Source organism: Oryx dammah, unplaced genomic scaffold (genome assembly GCF_014754425.2).
Source record: "Oryx dammah isolate SB20612 unplaced genomic scaffold, SCBI_Odam_1.1 HiC_scaffold_12, whole genome shotgun sequence".
NCBI classification, from domain to species: Eukaryota; Metazoa; Chordata; class Mammalia; order Artiodactyla; family Bovidae; genus Oryx; species Oryx dammah.
Window position 1 is genome coordinate 69,442,325 of NW_024070196.1, and position 26,694 is coordinate 69,469,018.

Sequence of the window (26,694 nt, forward strand, 5' to 3'; positions counted from 1 at the left end):
ACCCCCCACCCCCAGTTCCTTTGTGATATGCGGTGCTTTTTTCCTTTCAATACTCAGAAAATTTCCAAAAATTATAGGTCAATTGCCTTCCCTTGTAGCTCAGTCAAAATCAGTAAAGAATCTGCCTGCAGTGCCGGAGACCCGGATTCGATCCCTGGGTTGGGAAGATCCCCTGGAGTAGGGAATGGCAACCCACAGGGACTAACTTTCACTTTCATATGTCAATTAGATGGAGCTGGAAACTTGCCTGGAGCCCTTAGCCTGCTTCAGGCACGGTCCACACAGCGCTATTTCCCTTGAGAAGAGAAAGGTGTCCCAACACAATAGGGGCTTAGGCCCTTGGGTGGGACATGAGGATGCCGGTTAAACGCTCAGCCTTGGAGCCAAGTTGGACTGCGTTGGGTCAGGATCCGTACTCCCTTCCTCCCGAGGATTTTTCTGTCCTCGGCCTGTTCCAGTTGTCTGTGAAATGAAATAGTATCTGCCTCCATAAAGGGATGTAGCGATTACATAAGAATGTCTGTGAAAACCATGGTAGCTATTACCAAGAAACAGAGACACTGAACACCATTTGCGGTTTGGAAGAATTTGAAAAGCCCCCCCCACCCCAAATGGATACTTCCCAGCAGGGGCCATCGCACTAAGTCGCACATGCTCAGCCCTTTACATTTTACAAAAGTTCCCCCAGAAACCCTATTTTGTGCCTCTCTGTTGCCCTAGGAGGCCCCGCGAAGGTCCGTAACACCCTTTATAGATCCCGGGACGCTCGACCGAGTTTGTCCTGTTGGGGAAATCACTAGGTCGGAAGTCAACTCTTGGGCTCGAATCTATTTCGGAACGTCTAGGAGGAAAAGGATTTCCTGCCCGGGTCGACGGCCCTTAGGAAGCGGGAAACGCCGTCCGGCATCCCGGCCAATAGACCGCACGTGAGGCCCCGCCCCCGACGCGAGCCCCGGATGGGGAAGTAGCGCGGACACCGAGACGAGGCGGAGGCCCGGCCAGAGCGGCCCGGAGCGGGTGGGCGGGAAGGGGGCGGTGCCCCGGGGCGGAGCCACCGGAGCGGCGCGGGTTCTCAGGTGAGCACTCTGTGCCCGGGGCGGGCCGGCCGGCGCCTGGAGATCCGGCACGGGATCCTCACGGACTCTGCGGGCGTAGGAGGGACGTCCGGAGGAGACGCGGGGACCCGGCCAGGGTCCGGCCGTCGGAACCCCGGCCTCAAGCAGGAAGGGGCTCCGGAGCTGCGGGTGAGTGGACCTGTCCGCCGGGGCCGGAGTTGGGGATCAGGAGGAGAGGGCCAGGGCCCCGGTTCAAATCCCGGCCCCACCCCCAACCTGCTGTGTGACCTTAGACAAGTCTCTGTCCGTCTCTGAGCCATCGTGACATCAGTTCTGACATGAGGGGAGCTGGTACGGGTAGGAACCGCGGAGAGTTTGTGCAGATGGAGGTTTGGGGAGCGACCCTTCCACTCTCCTCGCCCAAGACATCGGTGGCCGAACGTGAACAGTAGGAATTCTTCTCTGTCTCAGAGACCTCGGGCATGTCCCTTGCGCTGACCCTCACTTTCCTCATCTACAAAATGAGTGTACCAAACCTCTTTTAAGGTCTCTTTAATGTTTGAGTGTTATTGATTTATACAGAGGCAAGGTAATGGTGCCTCGTTCACTCCAAGTTTTCCCTTTAGGGTGTGATAGCATATCTCAGGGGTTGGAGTAGACCCTGACTTGAATTCCTTTTCGTTCCCAGATTGGTTGGTTCTGTTTGTTTTCCATCCCTCTTGGTATTTGGAGGAGTGATTTCATCCAAGGATTGGTGCCACCTCTCAGCTGAGCAAGAGCAGTATTTTCACTGCCCTAAAATCAAAGAGCAGTTGCAAAGAAAACTCTGACATTCCAGCCTTTTTTTGTTTGTATTTCACTGGCAGGGAGGCAAGATGACTTCTCTCCCCCAAACTTGGAACAGCTGAAGGAAACAACAGTACAAGATGAGAACAACAAAGGTCTACAAACTCGTCATCCACAAGAAGGGCTTCGGGGGCAGTGGTCAGTATTGACTGGTCTTTGAGGTTGTGTAAGTTGGCTGAAGTTCTGATATATCCTGTGCCTTGAAGTTTACACTCTGATTCAGGAGACAGTGGAGGCTCAGCAGGTAGCTTAACTGAGTTAGGCAGCAGGTGTGGTACTGAAGTATTGAAAGGATAGCAGGACCAGAGAGCACAAGCCCCTTCTAGAAGCATTTGCATTCTGCATTTTCAGGGATGTTGTATTTCCAGCTTACTGCTCTTCATTTGTTTGTTTTTGTTTTATTTTAAATTGATGTGTGGTTGATTTACAGTGTTGTATTTAAGATGTATAGCAATGTAATTCATATATTTATATTTTTTCATGTCTTTTTCTCCATTGCAGGTTATTACATGGTGTTGAATATAGTTCTGTGTGCTAGGTCCTTGTTGATTTGTTTGTGTTTTTTATTACATGTTTACTGTGTATGTTCTATAAAATTCCAGTCTGCACTGGTTCGGGAGATAAGAGAAACTTATGTTCAATGAAAGAGAGGTAATAGGTGTGCATAAGACAGGTATGATCAAAGCAGGAACCTTTGCCTGGCTCTGAAGCACCATGAGTTGGGGCAAGACACAGCATGTTGCCCTCCATTAAACCTGAATCTGGGTATCAGCTCTGCCTCTTAATTTCCCTGTGACCTTGGGCAAGCCTCTAGTTTACCTTAATTACAAATTCCAGCTTTTTAAGGTAATTTCTCCATTTTTCTTAGCACGTTGAGATTATGACTCTGCAGAATAAGGAAGCACCTATTTATATGACGTTTTTTTCCCCTAGAGGAAAAAATTTCTTTTATGTCCTAATAACCTTATTTACTTCAGGAATTAGAATTAACAACACAGTGTTTTAAAAATTGTATTTTACTATATATTTGCTCAAAATCCCTGGTGGCTCAGATGGTAAAGCATCTGCCTGCAATGCGAGAGACCTGGGTTCAATCCCTGGGTTGGGAAGATCCCCTGGAGAAGAAAATGGCAACCCACTCCAGTACTCTTGCCTGGAAAATTCCATGGATGGAGGAGCTTGGTAGGCTATAGTCCATGAGGTCGAAAAGAGTCGGACATGACTGAGCGACTTCACTTTCACTTTTATATCTGCTCCTGTATTATAGATGTATAAGCCTCCCAAAGGTAAGGGCTGCCTAAAAGGTAGAATAATAGTTTCTATATCATAAGATCTTAAGGGTTCAAATTAAGTGATGTATGTAAAGTATTCAGCCAGGCTCCTTTGAGCTGCTAAATAAATGTAGCCATTGTAAGTACCAGGTAAAGGATATACCAGGCATTGCTATATTTAAAACATAATTTCTGCTAAAACCACAGTCTGTTGTTAACATTGTACTTTGTATGCAGTGGAAGCTTCCTAAACCTTTGTGGAGCAGAATTGAACAAACAGAAATAACTTTTGACACAGGAAAGGATAAAAGGATACAGTGTATAAAGTGTATCTATTAATACAATGTATGCAAGTGTTCTTTTTCATGTGTGCAAGACAGTGGTAGATCCCTGCCGTACCCAGTCTGTGTAGGACTATAAAGAAAAAAATACATCCTACAATATTACTCAGCCATAAAAAAGAATGAAATGTCATTTGCAGCAACATGGATAGACCTAGAGAATATTATGCTTAGTGATTAAGTCAGACAGAGAAAGACAAATACTAAAAAAATAATACAAAACAAATGAATGTATATGTAGAACAAACTCTCAGACATAAAGCAAAACTTGTGGTAACCAAAGAGGAGAGGAAAAAGGGGAGGGGCAAATTAGGGGTATGGGATTAATGGATACAGACTGCTATGTATCAGATAGATAAACAACAAGGATATATTATGTAGCGGAGGGAATACACCTCTTATCTTGTAATAGCTCATAATGGTATATATTCTGCAAAAATACTGAATCCTATGCTGAACACCTGAAGCTAATGCAGTATTGTATGTCACCTGTATGTCAATAAATAAATAAAAATCAAATTGAAAAAAATACATCCAACAAATATTTATTAGGTACATACCTATACCAGTGGAGAAGGAAATGGCAACCCACTCCAATATTCTTGCCTGGAGAGTCCCATGGACAGAGGAGCCTGGTGGGCTGTAGTCCATGGGGTTGCAATAGTCAGATACGACTTAGTGACTAAACCACCTGTCTATACCAAGCATAAAGATTTTGAATATGACAAGGTTCCTTCTCCCTAAGGAGCTTTCAGCTAGTTGTGACATACATGCAAAAAGAAATGATAAGATTGAACAGGAAGGAATACTTGTTAGACTGTGAAAGTTAGAGGAAGACTTCATAGAGGGTTTGCTTTACATCTGTCAATGGAAACTGTATCCAAAAAAAAAAAAAAAAAAGAGCAACTGTGGATTAACTCAGTACTTTGCTTTCCTAGGCTGAGTTCTTGTTGGTTCTGATTATATCTGAAATCTGGACATATTTATTTGTCATAATTTTAGCATGATAGAAGGATATGTTGGGAATTCCCTTATGGTCCAGCAGTTAGGACTCTGTGCTCTCACTACTGAAGGCCTGGGTTTGATCCCTGGTTGGGGAATTAATATCCCACAAGCCATGTGACATGGCCAAAAAAATTGAAAAGAAAAAAAAAAGACCATCTTGCCCTGAAAGCTAAAACAGAGACAAAGAAAAAACAACAACAACAGATACCATATCTTTATGATCCTGAGTGTGTTATATTTGAAAGAGTTCCCTCCCCGCTCCCCGAGCCCTAGTGTGGGGCAGGGATAGATAACCATATAAAATCACATCCTCTGTGTATTTAAGAGTCTTCTGTACCCAGCTCCAGACTGAAGAAGAAGACTTCCTATAGATACATTATAGATACACTGTATATACTGTGTCCTTGCATCCTGTGCTCTGTTATTTCTGTTGTCTGTTCAATTCTGCTATATGTGAATTTTTTCCCTGATCAAGCATTGCCCTCCAAGTCCAGGGTGTTTTATTTGGCTTGAGGGATGTGAGAGACAGTGGGTTTTGGAACCTCGTGTCCTGTTGTTACTAGCTATCTACCTTTGGCAAGTTGCTTTATCTCTTGTTTCCTTGCTTCTGTTAGATCTAGAGATTTATTGTGAGGGTCCCATTCAGACAGTATTTTGAAAAATTTTTTGAATATTAAGTAGAAGGGATTGTGCTGTATGTGGGCCCCTGGCTGTCTTGTTCCTGGTGTATGCCAGATGCGCACCATTTGAGGAAGTAAAGAATTGCCCTAGAGGCCTAATTCCCAGAGCAGAAGAGCTGCCTTCTCCCTGGCAGCAGTGGGCTGGCAGGTAAAGCTCTGGAGACAAAGGTCCCCCGAACACCATCCCACTCAGCTGCTCACCAGCTCTGGCTTCCTGTACAAATCCTTCAGTCAAGCTAAATTTCCTTTATTTATTTTTGGCTTTGCTGGGTCTCCGTTGCTAAGCAGGCTTTTCTCCGGTTGCAGCAGGTGGGGACTCCTCTCTAACTGTGGACCGTGGGCTCCTCGTGGCAGTGGCCTCTCCTGTTGCAGGCACAGGCTCTGGGCTATGCAGGCTCAGTAGTCGTGCCATGTGGGCTCAGGACTGTGGCTCCTGGGCTCTAGGCTCCATAGTTGTGGTGCACGGGCTTAGCGGCTCCCAGGCACGTGGGATCTTCCCGGACCTGGGATCGAACCCATGTCTTCCGCATTGGCAGGTGGATTCCTTACCACTGAGCCACTAGGGAAGCCTTAAATCTCAATTTTAAATGGAGCTTCCTCTGTGAGATGGGGTTGTCGTACTGAATGATGGGGTTGTAAGGACCCAGCATGAGAACACACAGCAACCCACAACCCGAGTGAGTTGCTTGCTGCCTGAGATCCCTGAATTGTCTTTCAGACGATGAGCTAGTCATGAACCCCAAAGTATTTCCACACATCAAGCTTGGAGACATCGTGGAGATTGCCCACCCCAATGATGAGTACAGGTGAGCATCTGAGCAGGAGTAGGGGGCTAGCTGGGCAGCCCGCTGTTTCCAGGTGATGTGTTATCTAAGGGGATGAAGGGCGAGATGGCTCTTTGCCTTGGGATAAAAATGTTCCTGCCCTCCGGGATTTGCTAGACCAATCAATCTTTTTAAAGGGGGTCCATTCTTTCTGTTTACAAAGCTGAGAGGAGAACTCTGAACAATTCTGTAGCATTTATTCATTCCCTTGAATACAGTAAGTCTCTGACATACCGATGAGTTCTGTTCTGAGACTGCGTTTGTCCTTAAGTCCAATTTGTCCCTAAGTCCAGCGAAGTTGGCCTAGGTACCCAACTGACACATCGGCTGTATAGTACGTGCTGTAATAGGTTCAGAACATTGGGCTGGCCAGTATTCGAGTTCTTCCATATCCCAAATGAACTTTTTGGCCAGCCTAATACTTTTTCACACAAATAATACATACATCAAAAACACAAAAAATAAAACATAGTTAATCGTACAGCACAGTACCTTGAAAACTACAGTCATCCAGTACAGTGGGTGGCACACAGGGGCTGGCACACACATTCGCGTCTTTGAAAGTTCACAAGTTGAAGGTCTGGATGTAGGGGACTTACTGTACAAGTGCAGAGTTTGTTTCTAAAGGAACTCTCTCCTGTTCTTGTGCTGCCATTTAGAATATGTCCAGAGGGATCTGTTTGTGTTTTGTGGGTGGTAAAGAAAGCTGATTACTTAATGCTGACAACCTCTCTTCTCTTTGTTGCTTCCCCCCACCCCACCCCGCCCCCAGCCCTCTGCTTTTGCAGGTCAAGTCCCTTAAGGAGGATTTGCAGAAAGGTAAGAACTCCATCTCTCTTCTCTAAGATTTTTTACACTTTGTTGTTTCAGAAACTTTAAGGAACCTCCCTTCACAATGAGGACACAGAACGTCTCTCCTTATCAAATTGTGTTCCTGCTAATAAAAATATCGTCAGATACCAAAACTGCCAAGGAATCTCATTTGTCAGCACCTTGAGGGCACTAGAAATTTTTAACTATGTTTAGAGACTTCCCTGGTGGTCCAGTGACTAAGACTTTGTGCTCCCAATGCAGGGGGCCTGGGTTCGATCCCTGGTCAGGGAACTAAGAGTTCCCACAACTAAGACCCTGCACAGCCAAGTAAGTAAATATTAACAAGAAAACAAAAACTGTATTTAGAATCAAAAGGAAAGAAGATGAAGCCCTGCACTTAAACTCCAAAACAATTGTTGGCAAAGCATGCTTTCCTCAATATTATATTTTTTCACAAAATATTTGTTACGTGTCTACACTGGATTGGAGCAGGGGAGGAACATATACCTCTGATTACCCGGCACTTGTGCAAGGCACTGTACTGGAGCTGTTTGTTATCTATCTTTCTTTTTCTTCCCACCAGCTCTTGAGTGAGGGAGGAACCTTTGTCTCAGTGGGATGAGCAAGTTTGCCTGGTGTTATCAAGTGAAGGAGCCAGAGCAGTGATTCTATCAATACTAACTCATTCTGGATCCAAATCCTTTCTCCTAATGACTATACCATGCTGATCTAGGAACTAAAATGTTAATTGATAGCAAATAAAATAATTCCTTAAATGGCACTGAAAAGAAAAAATTTTTTAAATCTTCTCTAAAGGATTTTGATGTCAACCACTTTTTTATGTTTTAAATTGATGGGAAAACGTGTTTTCAAACCTAGATCCTGAGTGTCCTTTTTACTCTCCCCTCGGTGTTCTTGCCTGGAGAATCCCAGAGATGGGGGAGCCTGGCGGGCTGCCGTCTGTGGGGTCGCACAGAGTCGGACACGACTGAAGCGACTCGGCGGCAGCAGCAACAGCTCCTGCTGCCTGTTGAGTTTTTTTACTTAGCAGACTTCAGGGCTCATTGGAAAGGTTGTTTCTTTCTTGACTACCATCATTACTTTTATTCCAAAAGAGAAAGGATCTCTTTCCTCTTCTGAATTTTCACAGCCCTTTGAATTTTCTTATGTTGCTTCTTAAATTCTTTTCTTTCTCTCTATTTCAGTCTGTCTCTCTCTCATTTTTTAATTGCTTGGGTTCAGGTCTTTGCTTGGGTTCAGGTCTTACTTCACCTGAAAAGCAGAGAACTCTAAGTTTTAAGTTCCTGAAGACAGAAAACATGTCTTGCCCTTGGTAAAGAATCAGTTGTGTTGTTTGTTGAATGTTTGGGTATTTATAGATTGTGTGTGCGTGTGTGCACACACGCACACACATGCCCTCAGTTGTATCTCATTCTTTGTGACCCCATGGACTGTAGCCTGCGTCTCCTCTGCCCATGAATTTTCTAGGGAAGAATACTGGAGCGGGTTGCCATTTCCTTCTCCAGGGGATCTTCCCGACCCAGGGATCAAACCCACATCTCCTGATTCTCCTGAAAAATTGGCAGGCAGATTCTTTACCACTGAGCCACCTGAGAAGCCGTTTATAGATTAGAATGTATTTACCTGGTTTTTCAGAATGTATTATGTGATCCAGATTTCTTCTCTGTTTCAGAAACTATCAGTGTGGACCAGACTGTGACTCAGGTGTTCCGGCTAAGACCTTATCAAGATGTGTATGTGAATGTTGTAGACCCTAAGGTGTGTCTTTGTTCTGGATTTGGATATCTTATGGGGAATGATTAATGCCCTTCCTCAACAGTAGGTCTCTAAGGAAATAATGAGTTACTTAGGGCTTCCCTGGTGCCTCAGACAGTAAAGAACCCGTCTGCAATGCAGGAGACTTGGGTTCAGTCTCTGGGTCTGGAAGATCCACTGGAGAAGGGAATGGCTACCCACTCCAGTATTCTTGCCTGGAGAATTCCAGAGACAGGAGAGCCTGGTGGGCTACCGTCCATGGCGTCGCGAAGAGTGAAACACAACAGAGCAACTAACACGCCAAGGGTAGTGTAGACTATTCAACGTGTGGTCATACATAGGTCGTTTAGGTTATAGACAGAATGTACGTTGCATTGAAAGTCCTCCTTTTTTTAAAAGCTTGTCCTATAAAGGTTCTGTACATATATGTATGTTTGTGAAGCTAAATATAAAATTCTCCATAAAATACTAAAATTTCTTTCTTTGTTCTCATTTTACTTTGAGCAATGATGCTATAAAATTAAGAGGTAAAAAAAATCATTGTCCAAATGACATGATCGATAGTATCTAGGGAAATAAAACCCATAGCTCAGTGTCACATTTGTGTACCAAAATTAAGACTAAAACACTGACTGTCTACTCTGGTATGCTTTGCACTTGACCATAGTACAGTAGCTGTCATATCTGTTGGACACTTCCCTGTCTTCAAAAGCCTTCTCAGGCAGGATAAAGTTCTGTTTCTCAGGGTTCCGCTAATGAATGGGCTTCCCTTGTGGCTCATTGGGTAAAGAATCTGCCTGCAATGCAGGAGACCTGGGTTCGATCCCTGGGCTGGGAAAATCCGTGGAGAAGGGAAGGCTATGCACTCCAGAATTCTGGCCTGGAGAATTCCATGGACTATATATAGTCCATGGGGTCACAAAAAGTCAGACATGGCTGAGCGACTTTCACTTTCACTATTGAATGGTCTTCAGTGCTTGTCTTTTTGTCAAAAAGTTTCTCTGTGGTGAATGAGCACTATCTTACACCTGTAAAGCATGGCAGAGTAATGTAGAAACATACATCTGATTATCCTTTTTAGGATGTGACCCTTGACCTTGTGGAATTAACCTTTAAGGATCAGTATATTGGCCGTGGGGATATGTGGCGACTAAAGAAAAGTTTGGTAAGATGTGATTGTTCTTTTGTTTTAAAGTCTGTTACTTTTTCGATTATGTTAATAATCCATGTCACTGGGGAGATTTATGTCTAGTTGGAAGAAGAGTATAAAATCATTTCTGGTTCCAGCATCACAGACAGTTATTGTAGAGATGTTGTCTGTCTCCTTCCATTCTCTTTTCATGTTTTTTTTTTCATGCTTTGTTCTGCTTGTTTGTTGTCACAGAGTTTTACTCTGCATTTTTTGATCTGAATGGGAAAGTATAATATGATTTTACATTTAAATGGGACTTTGATTTTCAAGTTTTCACCTGATTTCATTTGCTCTTCATATCTCCTTCTGTGGATAGGCATTTATTACCCTGAATTTATATATATGAAAACTGAGATAGAGAGGTTGAGTGAGTTCCCAAGATGAGAAAGCTAGTAAACAGTTGACACTCGGCTGGAACCGAGATCTTGTTGCTTCCAGGTTAGACTGCTTTTCGCTTTCCCCTCCTCCCATTTTTCCTTTTTTGTTTATTTTTAACTGACATTTTCCACTGAACCTGATCAGTTCATCACAATTGCGAGCTGGTGTGGAAACTTCTCCTTTTGGACTCTTTGGCAATTATGGAACAGCAAATCATACGTAAAATGTCCACACTGTATATTTTTAGACAGAGATATCTTTGCTTCTTTTTTATTTGGTGGGAGAAGGTTCCATTTTCTAAAATGAGAAGTAGATGTTCTGTATGTAAATACAGGTGCATATGAGAGCGTCTCTGACTAGCGTACAGGTGAAGCTGGCCACTCACTATCCACCCAGGCTTTACTATTGTCGGTACCTGCCAAGCCCTTCAGAACCTACTGTTATACCCGCCCCAGCAGGCTTCCCTGTGGGATAAACCTATTGCTCCCATGTTAATTGAGTATCGGGTTGTTGGAAGAGATTAGAGAGCCAGGAGACTTTCTCTGTGGCCTTTCATGGCCTCGATGTGTTGTTGAATCTCTCTCTCTCTCCACCTAGGTCAGCACATGTGCCTATATCACTCAGAAGGTGGAATTTGCTGGCATCAGGTAACTACTGTGTCACTCCTGATTCATCAGCTTGTAAACAGGAGCAGGGTCCAGTGCAGTAACTGTTCTACATACGGCCTTTGAGGCGTGTGGATATCTATATAATAAAACACACAGTAGGCCCAGGAGCAGACAGATCTGTTTGCTAGGCACACTGAAAGCCCATTGGAACATCCAGTTAGGGTGTTTTTCTGCTTGATCTGCCCAACTGCAGAGGATCTTCTGGAATATTCTCTCTGACTTGAGCTCTGATTTTTTGGTGGCCAGTCTCAACACACATGTCCTGGTGATGGAATTAACACTGTCAAGTACCACATGTTCAGCAGATGCTGTGTGTCAGGCGTGTGCTAAGTAGTTTCACATACAGTGCTTGTTCATTGTAGACAATTTGAAAAACAGGATAAAGCAAGAGGAGGACTTCCCTGGTGGCTCAGTGGTAAGGAATCTGCCTACCAATGCTAGAGACACAGGTGTAATCCCTGGTCGGGGAAGATCCCACGTGCCGCCAAGCAACTAAGCCAGCGCAGCACGACCACCAAGCCTGCGCTCCAGAGCCCAGGAACCGCAACTATTGAAGGCCGCTCATCATGGAGCCGGCGCTCCGCAGCAAGAGGGGCCGCTGCAATCAGGAGCCCACACGCCACAGCAAGAGAGGAGCTCCTGCTTGGTGCAGCTGAGAAAAGCCTAGGCAGCAGCAAAGACCCAGCACAGCCGGAAAAAAAAAAGAGCTTAATCTCACAACAGTGACCGAAAAATAAACAAAAATGAATTAAAAAAAAAAGCTGTAGGGGCAGAAGATACCATATTACTTAATAATGACATGGAAATTTTTCAGTAAAGTGGCTTCCACTGGGCCTTCCCTGGTGGTCCAGTAGTTAAGACTGTGCTCCCAATGCAGAGGGCATGAGTTTGATCCTTGGGTGGGGAAGTAAGATCCAGCATGCTGCATGGCTTGCCTGAGAAAAGATGGCCTCCACTGAGTAGGGACCCTGTGCCTTTATACTTCCTGTCTATTTGTGATATTGCAATGGGTCTTGTTTTCGTTGGAACTCATTATCTCAAAGCTAGGATTAGCAGATTTGTTCATCAGTGCTTTTTAACTGTTTTTGTGACGTGGGCCCTTTTGAGATTTGACAAAGTGTACAATTCTGTGCGCAGGAAAGATTACATCATTTAGAGGGTCCGTGGGTTCCCCAAAGCCCTTCCTCAGATTCAGAGGTTGTCTGCGGACCCCCAAATCAAGAGTTCCCATTGTACAAATTCAGTGGACGCTGAAAACTCTGTTGTGTTTGTGGCACTCTGGAAATCTGTAACTGACCAGGTCATTTGGGTGACGATGACAGAGTAGAGGGCGCCACCCTGAAGGCACCTCCGCTTCTTGCTTTATGGAGGACTCGTAATAATGTGTGTGCGTCTCCTTTCAGGGCACAGGCTGGTGAGCTGTGGGTCAAGAATGAGAAGGTCATGTGTGGTTATATCAGCGAAGATACCAGGGTAAGGTTGATACGACGCTTTTTTGGTTTTGTTTCCCCATGTTGTGATGTCTGTAAGTCATGAAATCAAAAACAAAACGGAAACCAGCAAAAACCTGATCTCATAATCAAGCTTGTGACCAAGCTACCATCTGCCTAACTGGAATAATACTGTAATAAAGCAGGGACTCTTGAAATTCTAGGGTTTTACAGTTTGATCCCTCTGGTTTGGGGGTGATCTTTGTTTTCCTTTGTTTAATATCAGAGGTAAAAATGGAGTGTCTAGGTCACAGACTTCTGTGCCCACTAATACACAGCAAAAGTTAAGCTGAGTAGAAGATTGTGTTGGTAAACCCGGAAAAAGACCTTTGCCAGGGAATCTCCTGTGACTCCAGTACAGTTGGGAAATTCCAAACTAAGCACCTATGCACAGTCCCCATGCTGATGGGAATCAGGGCTCAGCAGCTGTGGCTCCAGGGCTTTCCCCACCCTGGTGAAAGCACCTGTCTGCTCTTCCGTGTTCCCACCCACAGCCTCCCTTGAGAGCAGTGGTTCTCAACCCCAGGGTGATCATGCTTCCCCAGGGGTCTTTTGGCAAAGTCTGGAGACATCTTTGTCACAGCTGGGGTTGTGTGGAGGATGCTGTTCAATCTGTTACAGCATGAAGCATAGCCCTCCAGCAAGGGAATCACCTGGCCCGAAAGGGCAGTAGTGTTGGGGGGCTGTACCAGGCACTGTGGGCTGGTCAGTGTCCCTGGCTTCTACTCACTAAATACCAGTAGCTTCCACCCCCGTCCCCACCCCCTGCAAGTCACAACCTCCAGAAATGTCACCAGACATCACCAGATGTCCCCTGGGCAGGCCAGATAGTTGAGAACGTGGAGCAATTTTGAGAGATAACCACTCTGTCTTACAAAAATTATTTTTGTAATTTGCTTATTTATATAGTGACAATACGTAGATATTTTACCCTAAGCAGTGTATTACTCATTTTGCTTACTTTTGAGTTTTATTAAAGAGGAATGAAAATGTATTCTCCCCCTTCCTCCCTTCCACTTTCTTTTTTAGCTGTCTTGTTTGCACTCACTATATCTTAAATCACTGATTAGGAGTGTGTTTGTCATGGCATAGGTTCTGCTCTGTAAGATAATGCCAAATTATCTTTCAAAGTCTTTGGACCAATTTATACTCCTAGGTAGCCATATATAAAGCCTCCTGTTTTTTACTTTCTCCAATACCCAGTTTTAAAGTTAGAAAGTTTCTGCCACTCTAGTGGGCATGGATTGGTGTTTTACAGTGATCTTTCCCCTAGTTTTATAGCAATTCACTCCTTTTTTTCTTTTTTGTCTTGGCTGTGCTGCAAGGCATATGGTCTATAGTTTCCCAATCAGGGGTTGAAACCCATGCTCCTTGCAGTGGAAGGGTGGAGTCATAATCACCGGATCACCAGGGAATTCCCTTAACCGTTTTTAAATGTACAGTTCAAAAAAAAAAAAAAATGTACAGTTCAGTAGTGTTGAGTATATTCACATCATTCTGAAATAGATCTCCAGAATGTTTTCATTTTGCAGAACCGAAATTCTATCCATCATTGCTTTTTAATGCAGTTATGTTTTTGTGTATTGCAGGTGGTATTCCGTTCTACGTCGGCTATGGTTTACATATTTATTCAGATGAGCTGTGAAATGTGGGATTTTGATATTTATGGTACTGTTCCTAAGTGTGGGTTGTAATGCTAATGGGGAGAAGTTTCTGGTTTCCTTCAAGTTGGTATCATTCACTGTAATCTCTGAACATTCTCTGAAGATATGTCCTGAATCTTTATAAATCCTCAAATGTTAAAAATAAATATACATATTATATATGCAGTGAATTGTATGAAATGTAGTAAAGCATTAATGAAAAATCTGTATTCTCAGATCTTCAATTATTCTATAAGTACAGAATCAAAAGTTATAGAGGTAGTGGCTTTATAGCCAGGAACCAGCATCTTCTTTGATAACTTTCATTTCATGTTCTATCACTCAAAGAAATCACCAAGTTTGTCTCATTTTATTAGAATTACTATACTGTAAGTGGAGTATGATAAAGCTGCCATGAGGTGTGGATGCTGTGCCCAACACACCAGCCTCATGGTTCATGCAGTTCTAGCTTGTGTTTAGCAAAATTACAAATTAATTTTTCATGTAGGTCATCAAGGATTTGCTCAAGAACAGCAGAAACTGCAAGTGATAATTTAGTGACTGCCCAGGGTCTACCTGATCACCTTCGAACAAACATGAGGCATCACTATGAGAATACTTGTATTTAACAGTTAGATGGTTCTCTCATTTTGAAGATACACTCTTTTTCAAGCATCAAGACTGTTTCAGTCTTTTCACAACTTTTTCAGATCTTTTCAATCATGGGTTTTACCCTGAACCCCATGACCTCTTAGTGAGTGAGGTAAATATTAAATTTGGCTCAGTAGAAACCACTTTTAGGATAGAGCACCTTCTCTTTGACTAGTCCTATTCCTATTACTTTACTGAGGGAAGAATTTGTAAGCAAGAAATAAAGAGAATTCTCACCTTCTTCCTATTGTTTCTTTTCAGGGGATCTGTATTTTGAGAAAGCTGTGAATGGTTTCCTTGCTGATCTCTTTACCAAGTGGAAGGTATGTTTCTTCTCATTCACCAAGTCTTGCTGTTTAAACATTATTCAGTGCAGATTTTAAAAACAAACTATTTTTATTAATCTGCATTTAATGGAGACACCAGAGCTAAAGTCTGATTGATGAGACTGTAGATTTAAATTACCTTAATCACTTCAACATGGTGAAGTGTTCTTGTGAAGAACCCAGAGCTAACATCAAAGTCAGTGGTAGCAGACTGAAAACTTTCCCCCTTAAGCTCAGGAACAAAATAAGGACGTTTGCTTTCATCACTAGTGTTCAGTGCAGATGGTCACTGCAGCCATGAAATTAAAAGACGCTCACTCCTGGGAAGGAAAGCTATGACGAACCTAGACAGCATATTAAAAAGCAGAGACATCACTTTGCTAACAGAGATCGGTAGAGTCAAAGGTGTGGTTCTTCCAGTAGTCACATACAGATGTGAGAGTTGGACTATGAAGAAGGCTGAGTGCTGAAGAATTGATGCTTTCAAATTGTGGTGCTGGAGGACAGCAAGGAGAACAAACCAGTCCATCCTAAAGGAAATCAATCCTAAATATTCACTGGAAGGATTGATGCTGAAGCTGAAGCTCGAATACTTTGGCCACCTGATGCAAAGAACCAACTCATTGGAAAAGACCTTGATGCTGGGAAAGGTTGAAGGCCAAAGGAGAAGTCGGCAGAGGGTAAGATGGTTAGATCGCATCACTGACTCAGGGGACATGGTTCTGAGGAAACTCTGGGAGATGGTGAAGGACAGGGAAGCCTGGCGTGCTGCAGTCCAATTGGGTCACAAAGTCAGGCATGACTTGGGGACTGAACAACAACAATTCAGTGTTGTACCGGAAATTCCAGCCAGAGCAACTAGGCCACAAAAAGAAAGAAAGAAAAAGAAGGCATCCATATTGGAAGAGAAGAAGTAAAACTATTTTTCTACACAGATGACATCCTATATATAGAAAACTCCCCCAAAATCCATTAAAAAAAAACAACTATTAGAGCTAATGAACAAATTTAGCAGAGTTGCAAAATCAGCACACAGATCATTTGTATTTCATCAACAGTGAACAATCTGAACAGGAAATTAAAACAAGGAATTAAAAATTTTAAAGAGAAATAAATTAAAAATTCCATTTACAAGAGCATCGGAGACATAAAACACTATGTAATAATTTACCCAAGAAGGTGCGAGGCTTGTGCACTAAAATCTACACAGTGTTGCTGAAAGAAAGACCCAAATCAATGGAAGCATTTCATGTTCACAGACCAGAGGACTTAATATTGTTAAAATAGCAATACTACCCAAGGACTTCCCGGGTGGCTCAGATGGTAGAGAATCTGACTGCAATGGAGAAGACCTGAGTTTGATCCCCTGGGTCGGGAAGATCTCCTGGAGAAGGAAATGGCAACCCCCTCCAGGATTCTTTGTGGGAAATCCATGGACAGAGGAGCCTGGTGGGCTACAGGCCGTGGGGTCGCACAGACTTGGACATGGCTGAGTGACTAAACAACAGCCACCGCCGCCAGATGTTGTTGCGTTTTACCTACATCATCCCGCTGAATCCTCTCTCGTCACTCTTCACAGATAGGGAAGGTACAGCCAAAAGAGGTTAGGTACCCTGCCTGGGATCAGTAGCCTGCAAAAGCAGAACAAGAATTCTAGTCCTGTTCCATCCGTTCCCCCAATGCTCTCCTGGGATCGTAACCCCCAGGCCATCCTGTCTGTGTTTCTGTAATCCTGAGCCATGTCAACCCCGTTGTATGTCGCCTCCTCCGTCACACGAGTTGAGACGCTCACATGCCCAGGCCAGCCCCCCCGTCAGGCATTTTTTCTGTCTAAAACTGGCACCCCAGTCAGATGAGTTGGAAGCTGCATTTGGAGTGCCAGATGTCCAATAAATAAGTTGGTGGCTAGTGAAGGTGTGCCCTTGGTCCTGTGGCTTGTATTTAGGAATTTCTGTCTGCCTGAGAGAGAGCGGTGAGGAACGTAAGGGGACGTGCGGTGTGCGTTATGTTGTCTTCCTTATATGATGACTGCTGAATTGTGCAGTCAGTAGGCTGAGTTTGAGTCGAGGTTGGTTAGTGTGGGTTTCTGTTTTCAAAGACCAGGAGGAACTGATACTGAGCTTGCTGACTCCCTGGTGCAGGCCAAATTTCATACCGTCTGTAAACACCCTACTTCTAGAACATTGAACTCCCGATTGCATGGAAATGTTTATTCTCACTCGTCCCCATCCCAGTCCAAAGGGAATTCTCTGCCTTGATTTCAACCCCTGCATCTCAAGCAGTATCCAGGCCCCATCCCGTGACCCTGGAAGTAGGCAGGAGTGTCTGGTTCTGGCATCCCACTTCCCTAGGTTCTGTTCTTCTCTAAACCACAGTCCTGAAAAGGTTAAAAAACACTGTGAAGCAGGTATAAGTACCAGGATCCTCTGACAGTGGGCTGGTCTGTTGCACACCGCAGCAGGGAGACGGCACACCGCCTTATTGGTGGTCTGCAGTTTTTTGTTTGTTTTGGCTGTGCTGCGTAGCTTGCAGGACCTTAGTTCCGCAATCAGGGGTGGAAACCGTGCCCCCCGCAGTGGAAGCGTGGAGTCTTAACCGCTGGACCGCCAGGGAAATCCAGTGATCTGCGGTGACTTCAGATAACTTTCCCAAGGTCATGTAGTGGTCAATTTCAGGGCCACGAGTCAGCCTAGCACTCTGTCCCCTGTATTATGCAGCCTCTAGTTACAGGAGGTGACCCAATACCTGAGCCTCTGTACCTCCCAGAGCTGAGATTGCTGTGTTCACGCAGGCTGCTTCATGGTGCAGTACATGGATTAAACTTGAGCCCTCTTTTTCTGTATTCATGCCTAGGAGAAGAACTGCAGTCATGAAGTGACAGTGGTCCTGTTTTCCAGGACTTTTTATGATGCGAAATCTCTTGGTGAGTAACTCTTTCTCTTACAAAGTTATATATATTTTTTTAACTTTTTATTTTATATTGGGGTAGAGCCAATTAACAATATTGTGATAGTTTCAACTGAACAGTGAAGGGACTCAGCCATACATATACATGTATCCATTCTTCCCCCTAATCCCCTCCTATCCAGGTTGCTACATGACATTGAACAGAGTTCCCTTGCAACATAGTAGGTCCTTGTTGGTTATCCATTTCAAATAGAGCAGGGTGTACGTGTCCATCCCAATCTCTCTAACTGTTCCTAAAGTTATTTTTTTATTAAGCTTTCCACATGTCCATCCTGATTCACTCTGTATCATTTTTTTCTTTCCTGCCCCATCTCTGACAATTTTTCAGTTAAAAGATAGGATAGAGTGGAAAATGACTCAGTCCACTGGTCAATGCAAGAAGTCTCTGGGCTGTGATCCATCTTAAAACCAACCTAGTTTTGGTCAGTGGCAATATCAAAGCCCATGAGGTTTATCTGAGGTGCCATTATTGTTAATTGAAAACTTTTCCCAGCTTAATAGAAATATAATTATCTTTTGTGTGTGTTTGTGTGATGTAGTTCTTCAATCCAGAAGGGGGAGCAGAGAAACTGAATTTCTTCAATCTGATCTACGTATGTTGTTTTCTTTATTTCAGATGAATTTCCTGAAATAAACCGAGCCTCAATTAGGCAGGATCACAAGGGGCGATTCTATGAAGACTTTTACAAGTATGTTTGAGTGCTTTGCTTTTTTTGCCTGTTTTTCTCCTTGGTTGTTTCTTACCTAACTTAAAAAATTAACCTTTTGACTTTGGAATAATTTTAGGTTTGCAGAGAAGTGGGTTGCTAAGAGTCGGACACGACTGAGCAACTTCACTTTCACTTTTCACTTTCATGCATTGGAGAAGGAAATGGCAACCCACTCCCGTGTTCTTGCCTGGAGAATCCTAGGGACGGGGAGCCTGGTGGGCTGCTGTCTATGGGATCGCACAGGGTCGGACACAACTGAAGCGCCCTAGCAGCAGCAGCAGCAAGGCTAGCACAGAGAGGTCCCATGTACCCTTTACACAGTTTCCTCTGAACATTTCCTAACCAAGGCACCTCTGTTAAAACTCGGAGATGAGCACTGGTGTGTGCCCAGTCGCTTCAGTCTTGTCTAACTCTTTTGCGACCCCATGGACTGTAGCCCACCAGGCTCCTCTGTCTAGGAAGAACACTGGAGTGGGTTGCCTTTTCCTTCTTCAGGGGACCTTCTCAACCCAGGGATCGAACCCCCATCTCTTGCTTGGCAGGTGGATTCTTTACCACTGAGCTACCTGGGAAGCCCCACACTGGTACATTGCTATGAACTAAATCTCAGACTTTTCTCAAAGTTCATCAGTTTTTCCACTTATGCACCTTTTTTATTCCAGGATCCAATTTAGGGTATCACATTGCTTTTGAACTTTCCAAGCTTTTTATTGTGAAAAATTTCAAATTCTCTCAGAAAAGAAGAATGAACTAAATATAATGAACCCATACCCCCAGTTCTTGGATTAAACAGTTAATATCATTCCATGTTTGCTTCACCTGTGTTTTTGTGTGTGTGTTAAATTTTACTTTAGAGCAAATTACAGATACTAAAGCATTTTGTTCCTAAAGAATAAGGGGACTTTCAGATGATGATGTGTCCCTGTAGGTTTAGGAATTGCAACAAATGCCCCACTCCCATGAGGAATATTGATCATAGTCGGGGGAGGGGAGTACAAAACACGTGTTAGGGGAGGGAATATGTGGAAAGTCTCTATAACCCGCCTCTCAATTTTGCTATTTTTTAAAGCATTTTAATTATTGTTGGCTGTACTGAGTCTTCGTTGCTGTGCTCATCTTTCTCTAGTTGCATCTAGTAGGGGCGACTCTTTGTTGTGGCGCCAGGCTTAGTTGCCCAGCAGCATAAGACATTTTCTCGGACCAGGGATCGAACCCTTGTGCCCTGCGTTGGCAGGTGGATGCTTAACCACTGAACCTTTAGAGAAGTCCGGTCTGATAATGTTTGTTAAACACATTTGACTTCATCATGTATTGCTGTATGATAAATGACCCCAGCTCCAGGCGTCCCTTCTTCCCCTTTCCGTGAAACCCTGTACGGGACCCGATGTCCCGTGTGTGGTCGCTGCTTAGCACCCACCTTGCGATGGTGCTCCTTTCAGGGTGGTGGTGCAGAACGAGAGGAGGGAAGAATGGACCTCGCTCCTCGTGACCATCAAAAAGCTCTTCATCCAGTACCCAGTGCTGGTGCGACTGGAACAGGCAGGTACTGCACTTAGGTGCCGGGAGGTGTGCTGGGAGGGGAGGGCTCGGGTGGAGGCTGGGGGACGCAGAGGTTCCTGCTTGCCTCCTTCCCAGTGCCGAGTGTGGCTTCTGCTTCTGGCCAGGTGTCTGTCTCGGGTTGGGGGTCCCGCTGGTCATTGCGTGTACAGTAGGTTCAGTCCTGTCCCCTCTGCGGGGCGGGGGCCCCGCTGGTCGTTGCACGTGCCGTAGGTTAGCTTCAGTCTTGTCCCCTCTGCGGGGCGGGGGCCTGTGGGGCCAGGCACCTTCCGCTTGTTTCTTACGGGTCCGTCTTTCATGAGATGTTGTTCCTTGTCTGTGCCTTCTGCTGCAGAGGGCTTTCCCCATGGAGACAATGCTACCTCAGCACAAGGAAACTACCTGGAGGCCATCAACCTGTCCTTCAACGGTGAGTGAGGCGCAGCTGCGGTGTGTGGGAGTTCCCTGCCCATGTGACTGTGGACCTCTCTTTACTGATGTGCAGAGACCCAGGCTGAGCTAGTGATGCCCCTGGCCACCTACCCCCCAGATTAACTGAAAGCAGTAACTTTATAAGTCATATATTTATGTATTGGCCCATCGGGTCGTACTTGCAGCATGCAGGATCTTTCTTGCGTCATGCGGGAGCTTTTGTTGCAGTGCTTAGTTGCCCCACGGCATGTGGGATATTCGTTCCCCGACCAGGGATCGAACCCATGTCCCCTGCACTGAACGGCAGATTCTTAGCCACTGGGCAGCCGGGGAAGTCCTGGTTGGACGGGTTGCATGGCCACCATTTGGTCTCGGGGCTTCTGCTGGCAGCTGACTTCCCTGTCTCATGCTGTCCCGAGGGTAAAGAGCCGTAGGCAATCCTCCGTGGGTCCGTTATTTTCCCCAAAACTGTGTTTTTATCACTTTCCACTCCATCCCTCAACTGCTTCTAAGTAATTTTTATAAATCTACTTTTTTTTTTAAATGACAGAAGGAACCCACGTTCCTAGAATTCAAATACTAGAAAAGTACTTCAAGTAAAGTAAGAATCTCCCCTCTCCCTCCACTGTCAGAGCCTTCCCAAGAGGAACCATTGTTAGTAGCATGAGGTAGAGCAGAAGTGCTCGGCCATACACATACATTCTCCCCCAAACGCCCCGCCCCTCCAGGCTGCCATGTAACATTTAGCAGCAAATACTGTCTTAATTAATATTTGATTCTTGTAAGTTGCAATGCAGATCCATTTATGGATGGTTTAAGTTAACCACATGAGATTTGGACATGGTGTCTCAGACAATAAAGAATCTGCCTGCAATGCAGGGGACATGGGCTTTATCCCTGGGTCAGAAAGATCCCCTGGAGGAGAAAAAGGCAACCCACTCCAGTATTCTTACCTGGAAAATCACATGGACAGAGGAACCTGGCGGGCTGTGGTCCATGGGGTCATAAAGAGTTGGGCACGACTGAACGACCAACACTCTCACTTCTCACACAAGGCTGCACAGGCTAGGTATACGCCCTTGAAGAGGGGGATTAACAAAGGTGACAGCAACATAGAGCTATACACAGGAAGCTCTGAACGTCGAAGGGGAAGGACAGACGTGAACTCAGGCCAGGAGGTGGCAGGCGTTCTGATAGGGACGTGGACGAATCGGGTCCGAGAGCACAGGAACGCTGGCCAGTGGCTGGTTTCTGAGAAGCTGTAGCATCTTCACCGGAGGACTTTTTGCTCTGTTTCAAGTGTTTGACAAGCACTACATCAACCGCAACTTTGACCGAACCGGGCAGATGTCTGTGGTGATCACACCCGGGGTGGGCGTGTTCGAAGTGGACCGGCTGCTCATGATCCTGACCAAGCAGCGGATGATAGATAACGGTAATGCGCCCGGGGCGCTGCTCTGCGTCCCTGTGTTCACAGCCTGGCTTAGCCTTAGGGCTCTGAGTATCGGGACTGGGGACCTGAGTAACGTCAGGTGACAGAGTTCCATGGTCGGTCAGCTTGGGACTGCACAGTCAGGCACAGCTCCTCGTTGCCCGTGTGAAGGTGTCAGAGTGTCTTGTTTGCCTCTAAAGGACACAACCGGCGCCGAGTGTCCCAAACGTACTTGACGCTGGAGAACCCCTTTGGCGTTGTTTCCAGGATCCAGTGGCCGTCAGCCCGTCCTGGGAAGCACCAGAGATCACCTGGTACTCCCTCCGCAACATCCGCAAGCTGCGCCCCTCCCCCAGCTCGATTTGCGTTCCAACAGCAAGACGAAAGACGCAGTTGGGAACATGAGTCCCGACGGCCAGTAAAGAGACTCTGTTAACTGACGGAATTGTTTCGCTTTTTACTGAGCTGGCAGGGTTCCCTTTCGTCTCTGGCCTTGAAACTGTGCTCATGGCCCCATGGTGGTCTGCTCAACAGATCACGACCAGCAAGGCAGTCAGAGGCGGATTGTCCAGCGCTGATTAGCGGCAGGTGCGGGGGGACTTGGTGAAGGTTAGAAAGACGGAATGCTCCTATTTCCTTCTTACCTGCCACGGGCAGCGCTGTAAGTCAGCTGTGTCTCAAACCCTGACCCCACTTAAATCGCGCACACCCCCCAGCTCTCCCTTTTGTTCCTTAGGAATCGGTGTGGACCTGGTGTGCATGGGGGAGCAGCCGCTGCACGCTGTCCCGTTGTTCAAGGTGACTGATCTCGCGCTGCTCGCTCAAAGCCCGGCTCCAGTGCAGGGTGGTCTTGAATAGTGAGAATCGGAGAAGCTGGGGGGCTCCGGGTCCCGCCTGCTTCCCAGCTCACCTGGTCCACGCTCTGTCCCATTTCAGCTGCACAATCGGAGTGCCCCTCACGACTCCCGTCTAGGGGACGACTACAACATCCCTCACTGGATAAACCACAGGTGAGCGAGAGCCGGATTCACCGTAGGTGATCAGGGATTCTCTTAGCTCCCTTGCCATTTTTTTCTGCAAACTTGTTGAGCTCTTACCATAAAATCTTTTGTCAAGAAAATGTGGAAACTTTAAGTTGTCATATTTGCTTCAGGTCTCTCTACATGCAGAGCCATGGCCCTGACATAATTACAGTCTGTGGTGAGAAGCATGAGACCAAGTTTGAAGGACTTATTTCCACACCAGTTTCCGACTCCCACAGCCCACAGATGACTGATGCTGGTCCTGGGCCCCTCTGTTTGTAGGAAGCTCCCTGTGCCTCCTCTTGACTGGGACTAGGCCTCAGTGTTCCTGCTGACTTCAGCTCAAGGAGGAGGTTCTAAACCACTTAGAAATCAAGACTAGCACACGAGACGATTTATGGGGAAAGGAATAGAACAATAATTTAAAACGTAACCAATGTTTCCTAGTAATTACAAAGCAAAGTTAGAACTGGAAAGCTCACTGAGGGCTGAGTGAGCGTTCCTAGGAGGGCTGATCAACGGCTGGGATTCCGACTGTGTCTGGAGGTTTAGAATGAAAGGGGTTTGAGGACTTTCCCGGTGGTTCGGTGGTTAAGACTCTGCACTTGCGCTGCAGGGGGCCTGGGTTTGATTCTTGGTGGGGAAGTAAGATCCCACATGCCGTGCGGCACTGCCAAAGAGTTTTAGAAACTAAAAAAAATAAAATGAAAGGGGTTTAGATGAGTGACCCTGTCTGTTTCTTTCACAGTTTCTACACATCCAAAAGCCAGCTCTTTTGTAATAGTTTCACACCACGAATTAAACTGGCAGGAAAGAAGGTAGGTTTCATTGACCAGCAGAGCCTTTGGGGACTGTCACTGATATTGTTATTTTGGCCCTAAGATGCCCTCTGTTCCCCCGTGGTCATGAGTAGCAATTGAGAAATTCATTTTAAGATTTTATAGTCTTCTGCATTAAAGAAATACACAGCAGGGCAGATTCCAGGAGTGATTAACTATCTGTTTAACTTTACAGCCCACCTCTGAGAAAGCAAAAAATGGGCGTGACACATGTGAGTATTTTTTCCCTTCTTTCATCACTTTTAGGGTCAACTGAGCCATGGCAACAGGATTCTGTGAGGTTGCATAAAAAGTTCATGGCCAAGTTTGGGACCTGAATTCCCCTTGTGTGACCTTTGGAAGGTCCCTTAATGACTGCATATATTTTTGTCATTACCCACTGCAAAGTGGGTGATAACAAAACTTGTTTTTTTTATTTTTTTTCAAAATCTTGTGTTTATTTTCCATAGGTTGGTTATAGGAATCCAGTGGAAAGTTTTAAAGGACTAAATATATACATTGTGTGTGTATACATATATATATATATATATATATATATATATGTATGTATGTATGTATACACACATAGTTGCTCAGTTGTGTCTGGCTCTTTGTGACCCCTATGGACTGTAGCCCACCAGGCTCCTTTGTCCATGGGATTCTCCAGGCAAGAGTAGTGGAGTGGGTTGCCATTTCCTTCTCCAACATATCCATCAAGGTGCTATTTTTTATGATTGGTTTTTTTATTCTTTTAATCGGAGTATAATTGCTTTACAATGTTGTGTTAGTTTCTGCTGTGCAACAGTGTGAATCAGCCGTATCTATACATATATCCCTTCCCTCTTGAGCCTCCCTCCCACCCACCCCCACCCCACTAAGATGCTGTTTTTTAACAATGGGATCACAGAAGAAAATGGTGCCATCATTTGGCCTTTACTTAGTGCTTGTAAATAGTAATTTGTCTATCGTTTTGATGCAAAAATCATTTAATCTTCGCAACCTGATCATGGGTTATTAGCTCATTGTTTTTCACCCGGAGATGCTGATTACGACCTGTACCTTGCAGATTTTGATGAAGACCATCTGAAGGCGTCTTGTTGAAGTGTGTTTTGGTGACAGTTGGTATTATTTATGTGTTTCAGCTCTTGGGACCCCCAAAGAATCCGAGAACGCCCTTCCCATCCAGGTGGATTACGATGCTTATGACGCACAAGTCTTCAGGCTCCCTGGCCCCTCCCGGGCTCAGCGCCTCAGCACCTGCAGGTTCTCTGCCAGATGTGCTTTGGGGTGGACATAGAAACTAACTAGGAAAACCCGAGGCCCCGGAGGGACCTGCATGAGAGTAACCTTGAAAATATCTTAAATTAAAATTAGCCAAATGGGAGCCATAGTATGTATATCGTTAGGGAGTCTGTTTTCCTATTCTCTGGCCTAGCTGTTTGGTTAGCTATGTTTGCTCTGATGAAGTGTTTGCAAATAAGGAGAGCATTCTGCTTTTTCTAGTCAAGAGGAACAATTTGTGAATTCTAGAATCTTCATTTCACTGAGCAGCCCCTAATAGATAAAGTGAAAGTGTGTTAGTTACTCAGTTGTGTCTAACTCTTTGCGAGCCCATGGACTATAGCCCACCAGACTCCTCTGTCCATGGAGTTCTCCAGGCAAGAATCATGGAGTGGGTAGCCGTTCCCTTCTCCAGGGGATCTTCCCAACCCAGGGATCGAACCCAGGTCTCCTGTACTGCAGGCAGATTCTTTATCATCTACCAAGTTAGAGCAATAGCTCAATCCCAGCGTCCAGAGTTTCCTTTAGGTTTATTATTCCCAGAGGGCAAGATACTTTTCTTTCTTTAACTCTTGTGTTTGGAATTTGCTCCCTGGTATTTGGGTCACATGGTAGTTTTTCACTGTGATGTATTTAGATTTACCAACATACTCATTTCTGGGTCTAGTGTAAGAAAGCCATCCCAGATCCAAGATGTGTATTTTGTCTTTTCTCCTAGTTCTTTTAGTCTTGGTTTTTGTTTGTCTGTTTTTGACTGCACATTGTGGCGTGTGATTCCCAAACCAGGGATCAGACGACACCCCTCCCTGCAGTGGAGACTTGGAGCCCTTACCCCCGGACCGCCAGGGAAGTCCCTGTAGTCTTAGTTTTTATGCTTAGTGATTTGTGTAGAATTTTTTTTTAGAATGTGGGAAACAGAGTTCTAGCTTTTTTTTTCTTTCCCCCTCATTGACCAAGCATTGCCAGTCTATTTTCTGCATTTCTTAGTATGGAAAGTGTGCTGTAACTCAGTACCACTGGCTAGAAAAACCTCCCATCTCTTCACATCATGACAGACGGGCTCTTCGTGGCCACGTGCTCATCTTCTGTCCACTCCCCTCATCCCATCCTGATGTCTGGTCCCGAGAGTGCTTAGAGCTTAGAGTAAGTGCTGTTAGCAGCAGCTCCCTGCACGTGGGTGCTGCCTCAGGGCTTGGTGGTGCTTTTCTTCTGAGCATCTAAGAACACGTTCAGGATCCAAGATCTTTGGTTTTCTTTCTTCTGACCAAAGATGGCAAGACCTGATGTCCCAGAGACTCAGACATAGACCATGCCCTAATCGGAGCTCTGTCCCTCCACTGGGCTGAGCATATGCTGGTGCTCAAATATTTATTGTTGGAATAATGAAATGTGCAGTCTGCCCTTGGGGTCTATCTTCAGGCTCCATTTAAGCTCTCACTTTAAAACTCTTCCAGGTAGAGAGAGAATAGCTCTGATACTACAGGGGCAGCCCTGTGGGCAGTTGCTGACTCTTTCATTCTGAATTTTTGCTTCCATT

The 26,694-nt window shown here is 45.1% G+C and overlaps 1 protein-coding gene across 4 annotated transcripts in view; it reads left to right on the forward strand.

The window, feature by feature from the left end:
* The first annotated feature begins 1,047 nt into the window (after window positions 1–1,047).
* DEPDC5 (DEP domain containing 5, GATOR1 subcomplex subunit) overlaps window positions 1,048–26,694 on the forward strand; it is a 72,923-nt gene continuing 47,276 nt past the window's right edge. For all 4 annotated transcript variants that reach the window (XM_040251149.1, XM_040251151.1, XM_040251150.1 and 1 more), the window contains exons 1-20: window positions 1,048–1,244; window positions 1,922–2,039; window positions 5,917–6,004; window positions 6,795–6,841; window positions 8,529–8,614; window positions 9,693–9,776; window positions 10,779–10,828; window positions 12,253–12,322; window positions 13,929–14,007; window positions 14,895–14,956; window positions 17,813–17,882; window positions 18,543–18,615; window positions 20,076–20,179; window positions 20,528–20,602; window positions 21,905–22,039; window positions 22,773–22,834; window positions 22,973–23,046; window positions 23,807–23,876; window positions 24,073–24,109; window positions 25,019–25,139. In XM_040251149.1, coding sequence (XP_040107083.1) covers window positions 1,982–2,039; window positions 5,917–6,004; window positions 6,795–6,841; window positions 8,529–8,614; window positions 9,693–9,776; window positions 10,779–10,828; window positions 12,253–12,322; window positions 13,929–14,007; window positions 14,895–14,956; window positions 17,813–17,882; window positions 18,543–18,615; window positions 20,076–20,179; window positions 20,528–20,602; window positions 21,905–22,039; window positions 22,773–22,834; window positions 22,973–23,046; window positions 23,807–23,876; window positions 24,073–24,109; window positions 25,019–25,139 — 1,445 coding nt within the window. In that variant the 5' untranslated portion in view covers window positions 1,048–1,244; window positions 1,922–1,981. The remainder of the gene's footprint in view (window positions 1,245–1,921; window positions 2,040–5,916; window positions 6,005–6,794; window positions 6,842–8,528; window positions 8,615–9,692; window positions 9,777–10,778; window positions 10,829–12,252; window positions 12,323–13,928; window positions 14,008–14,894; window positions 14,957–17,812; window positions 17,883–18,542; window positions 18,616–20,075; window positions 20,180–20,527; window positions 20,603–21,904; window positions 22,040–22,772; window positions 22,835–22,972; window positions 23,047–23,806; window positions 23,877–24,072; window positions 24,110–25,018; window positions 25,140–26,694) is intronic.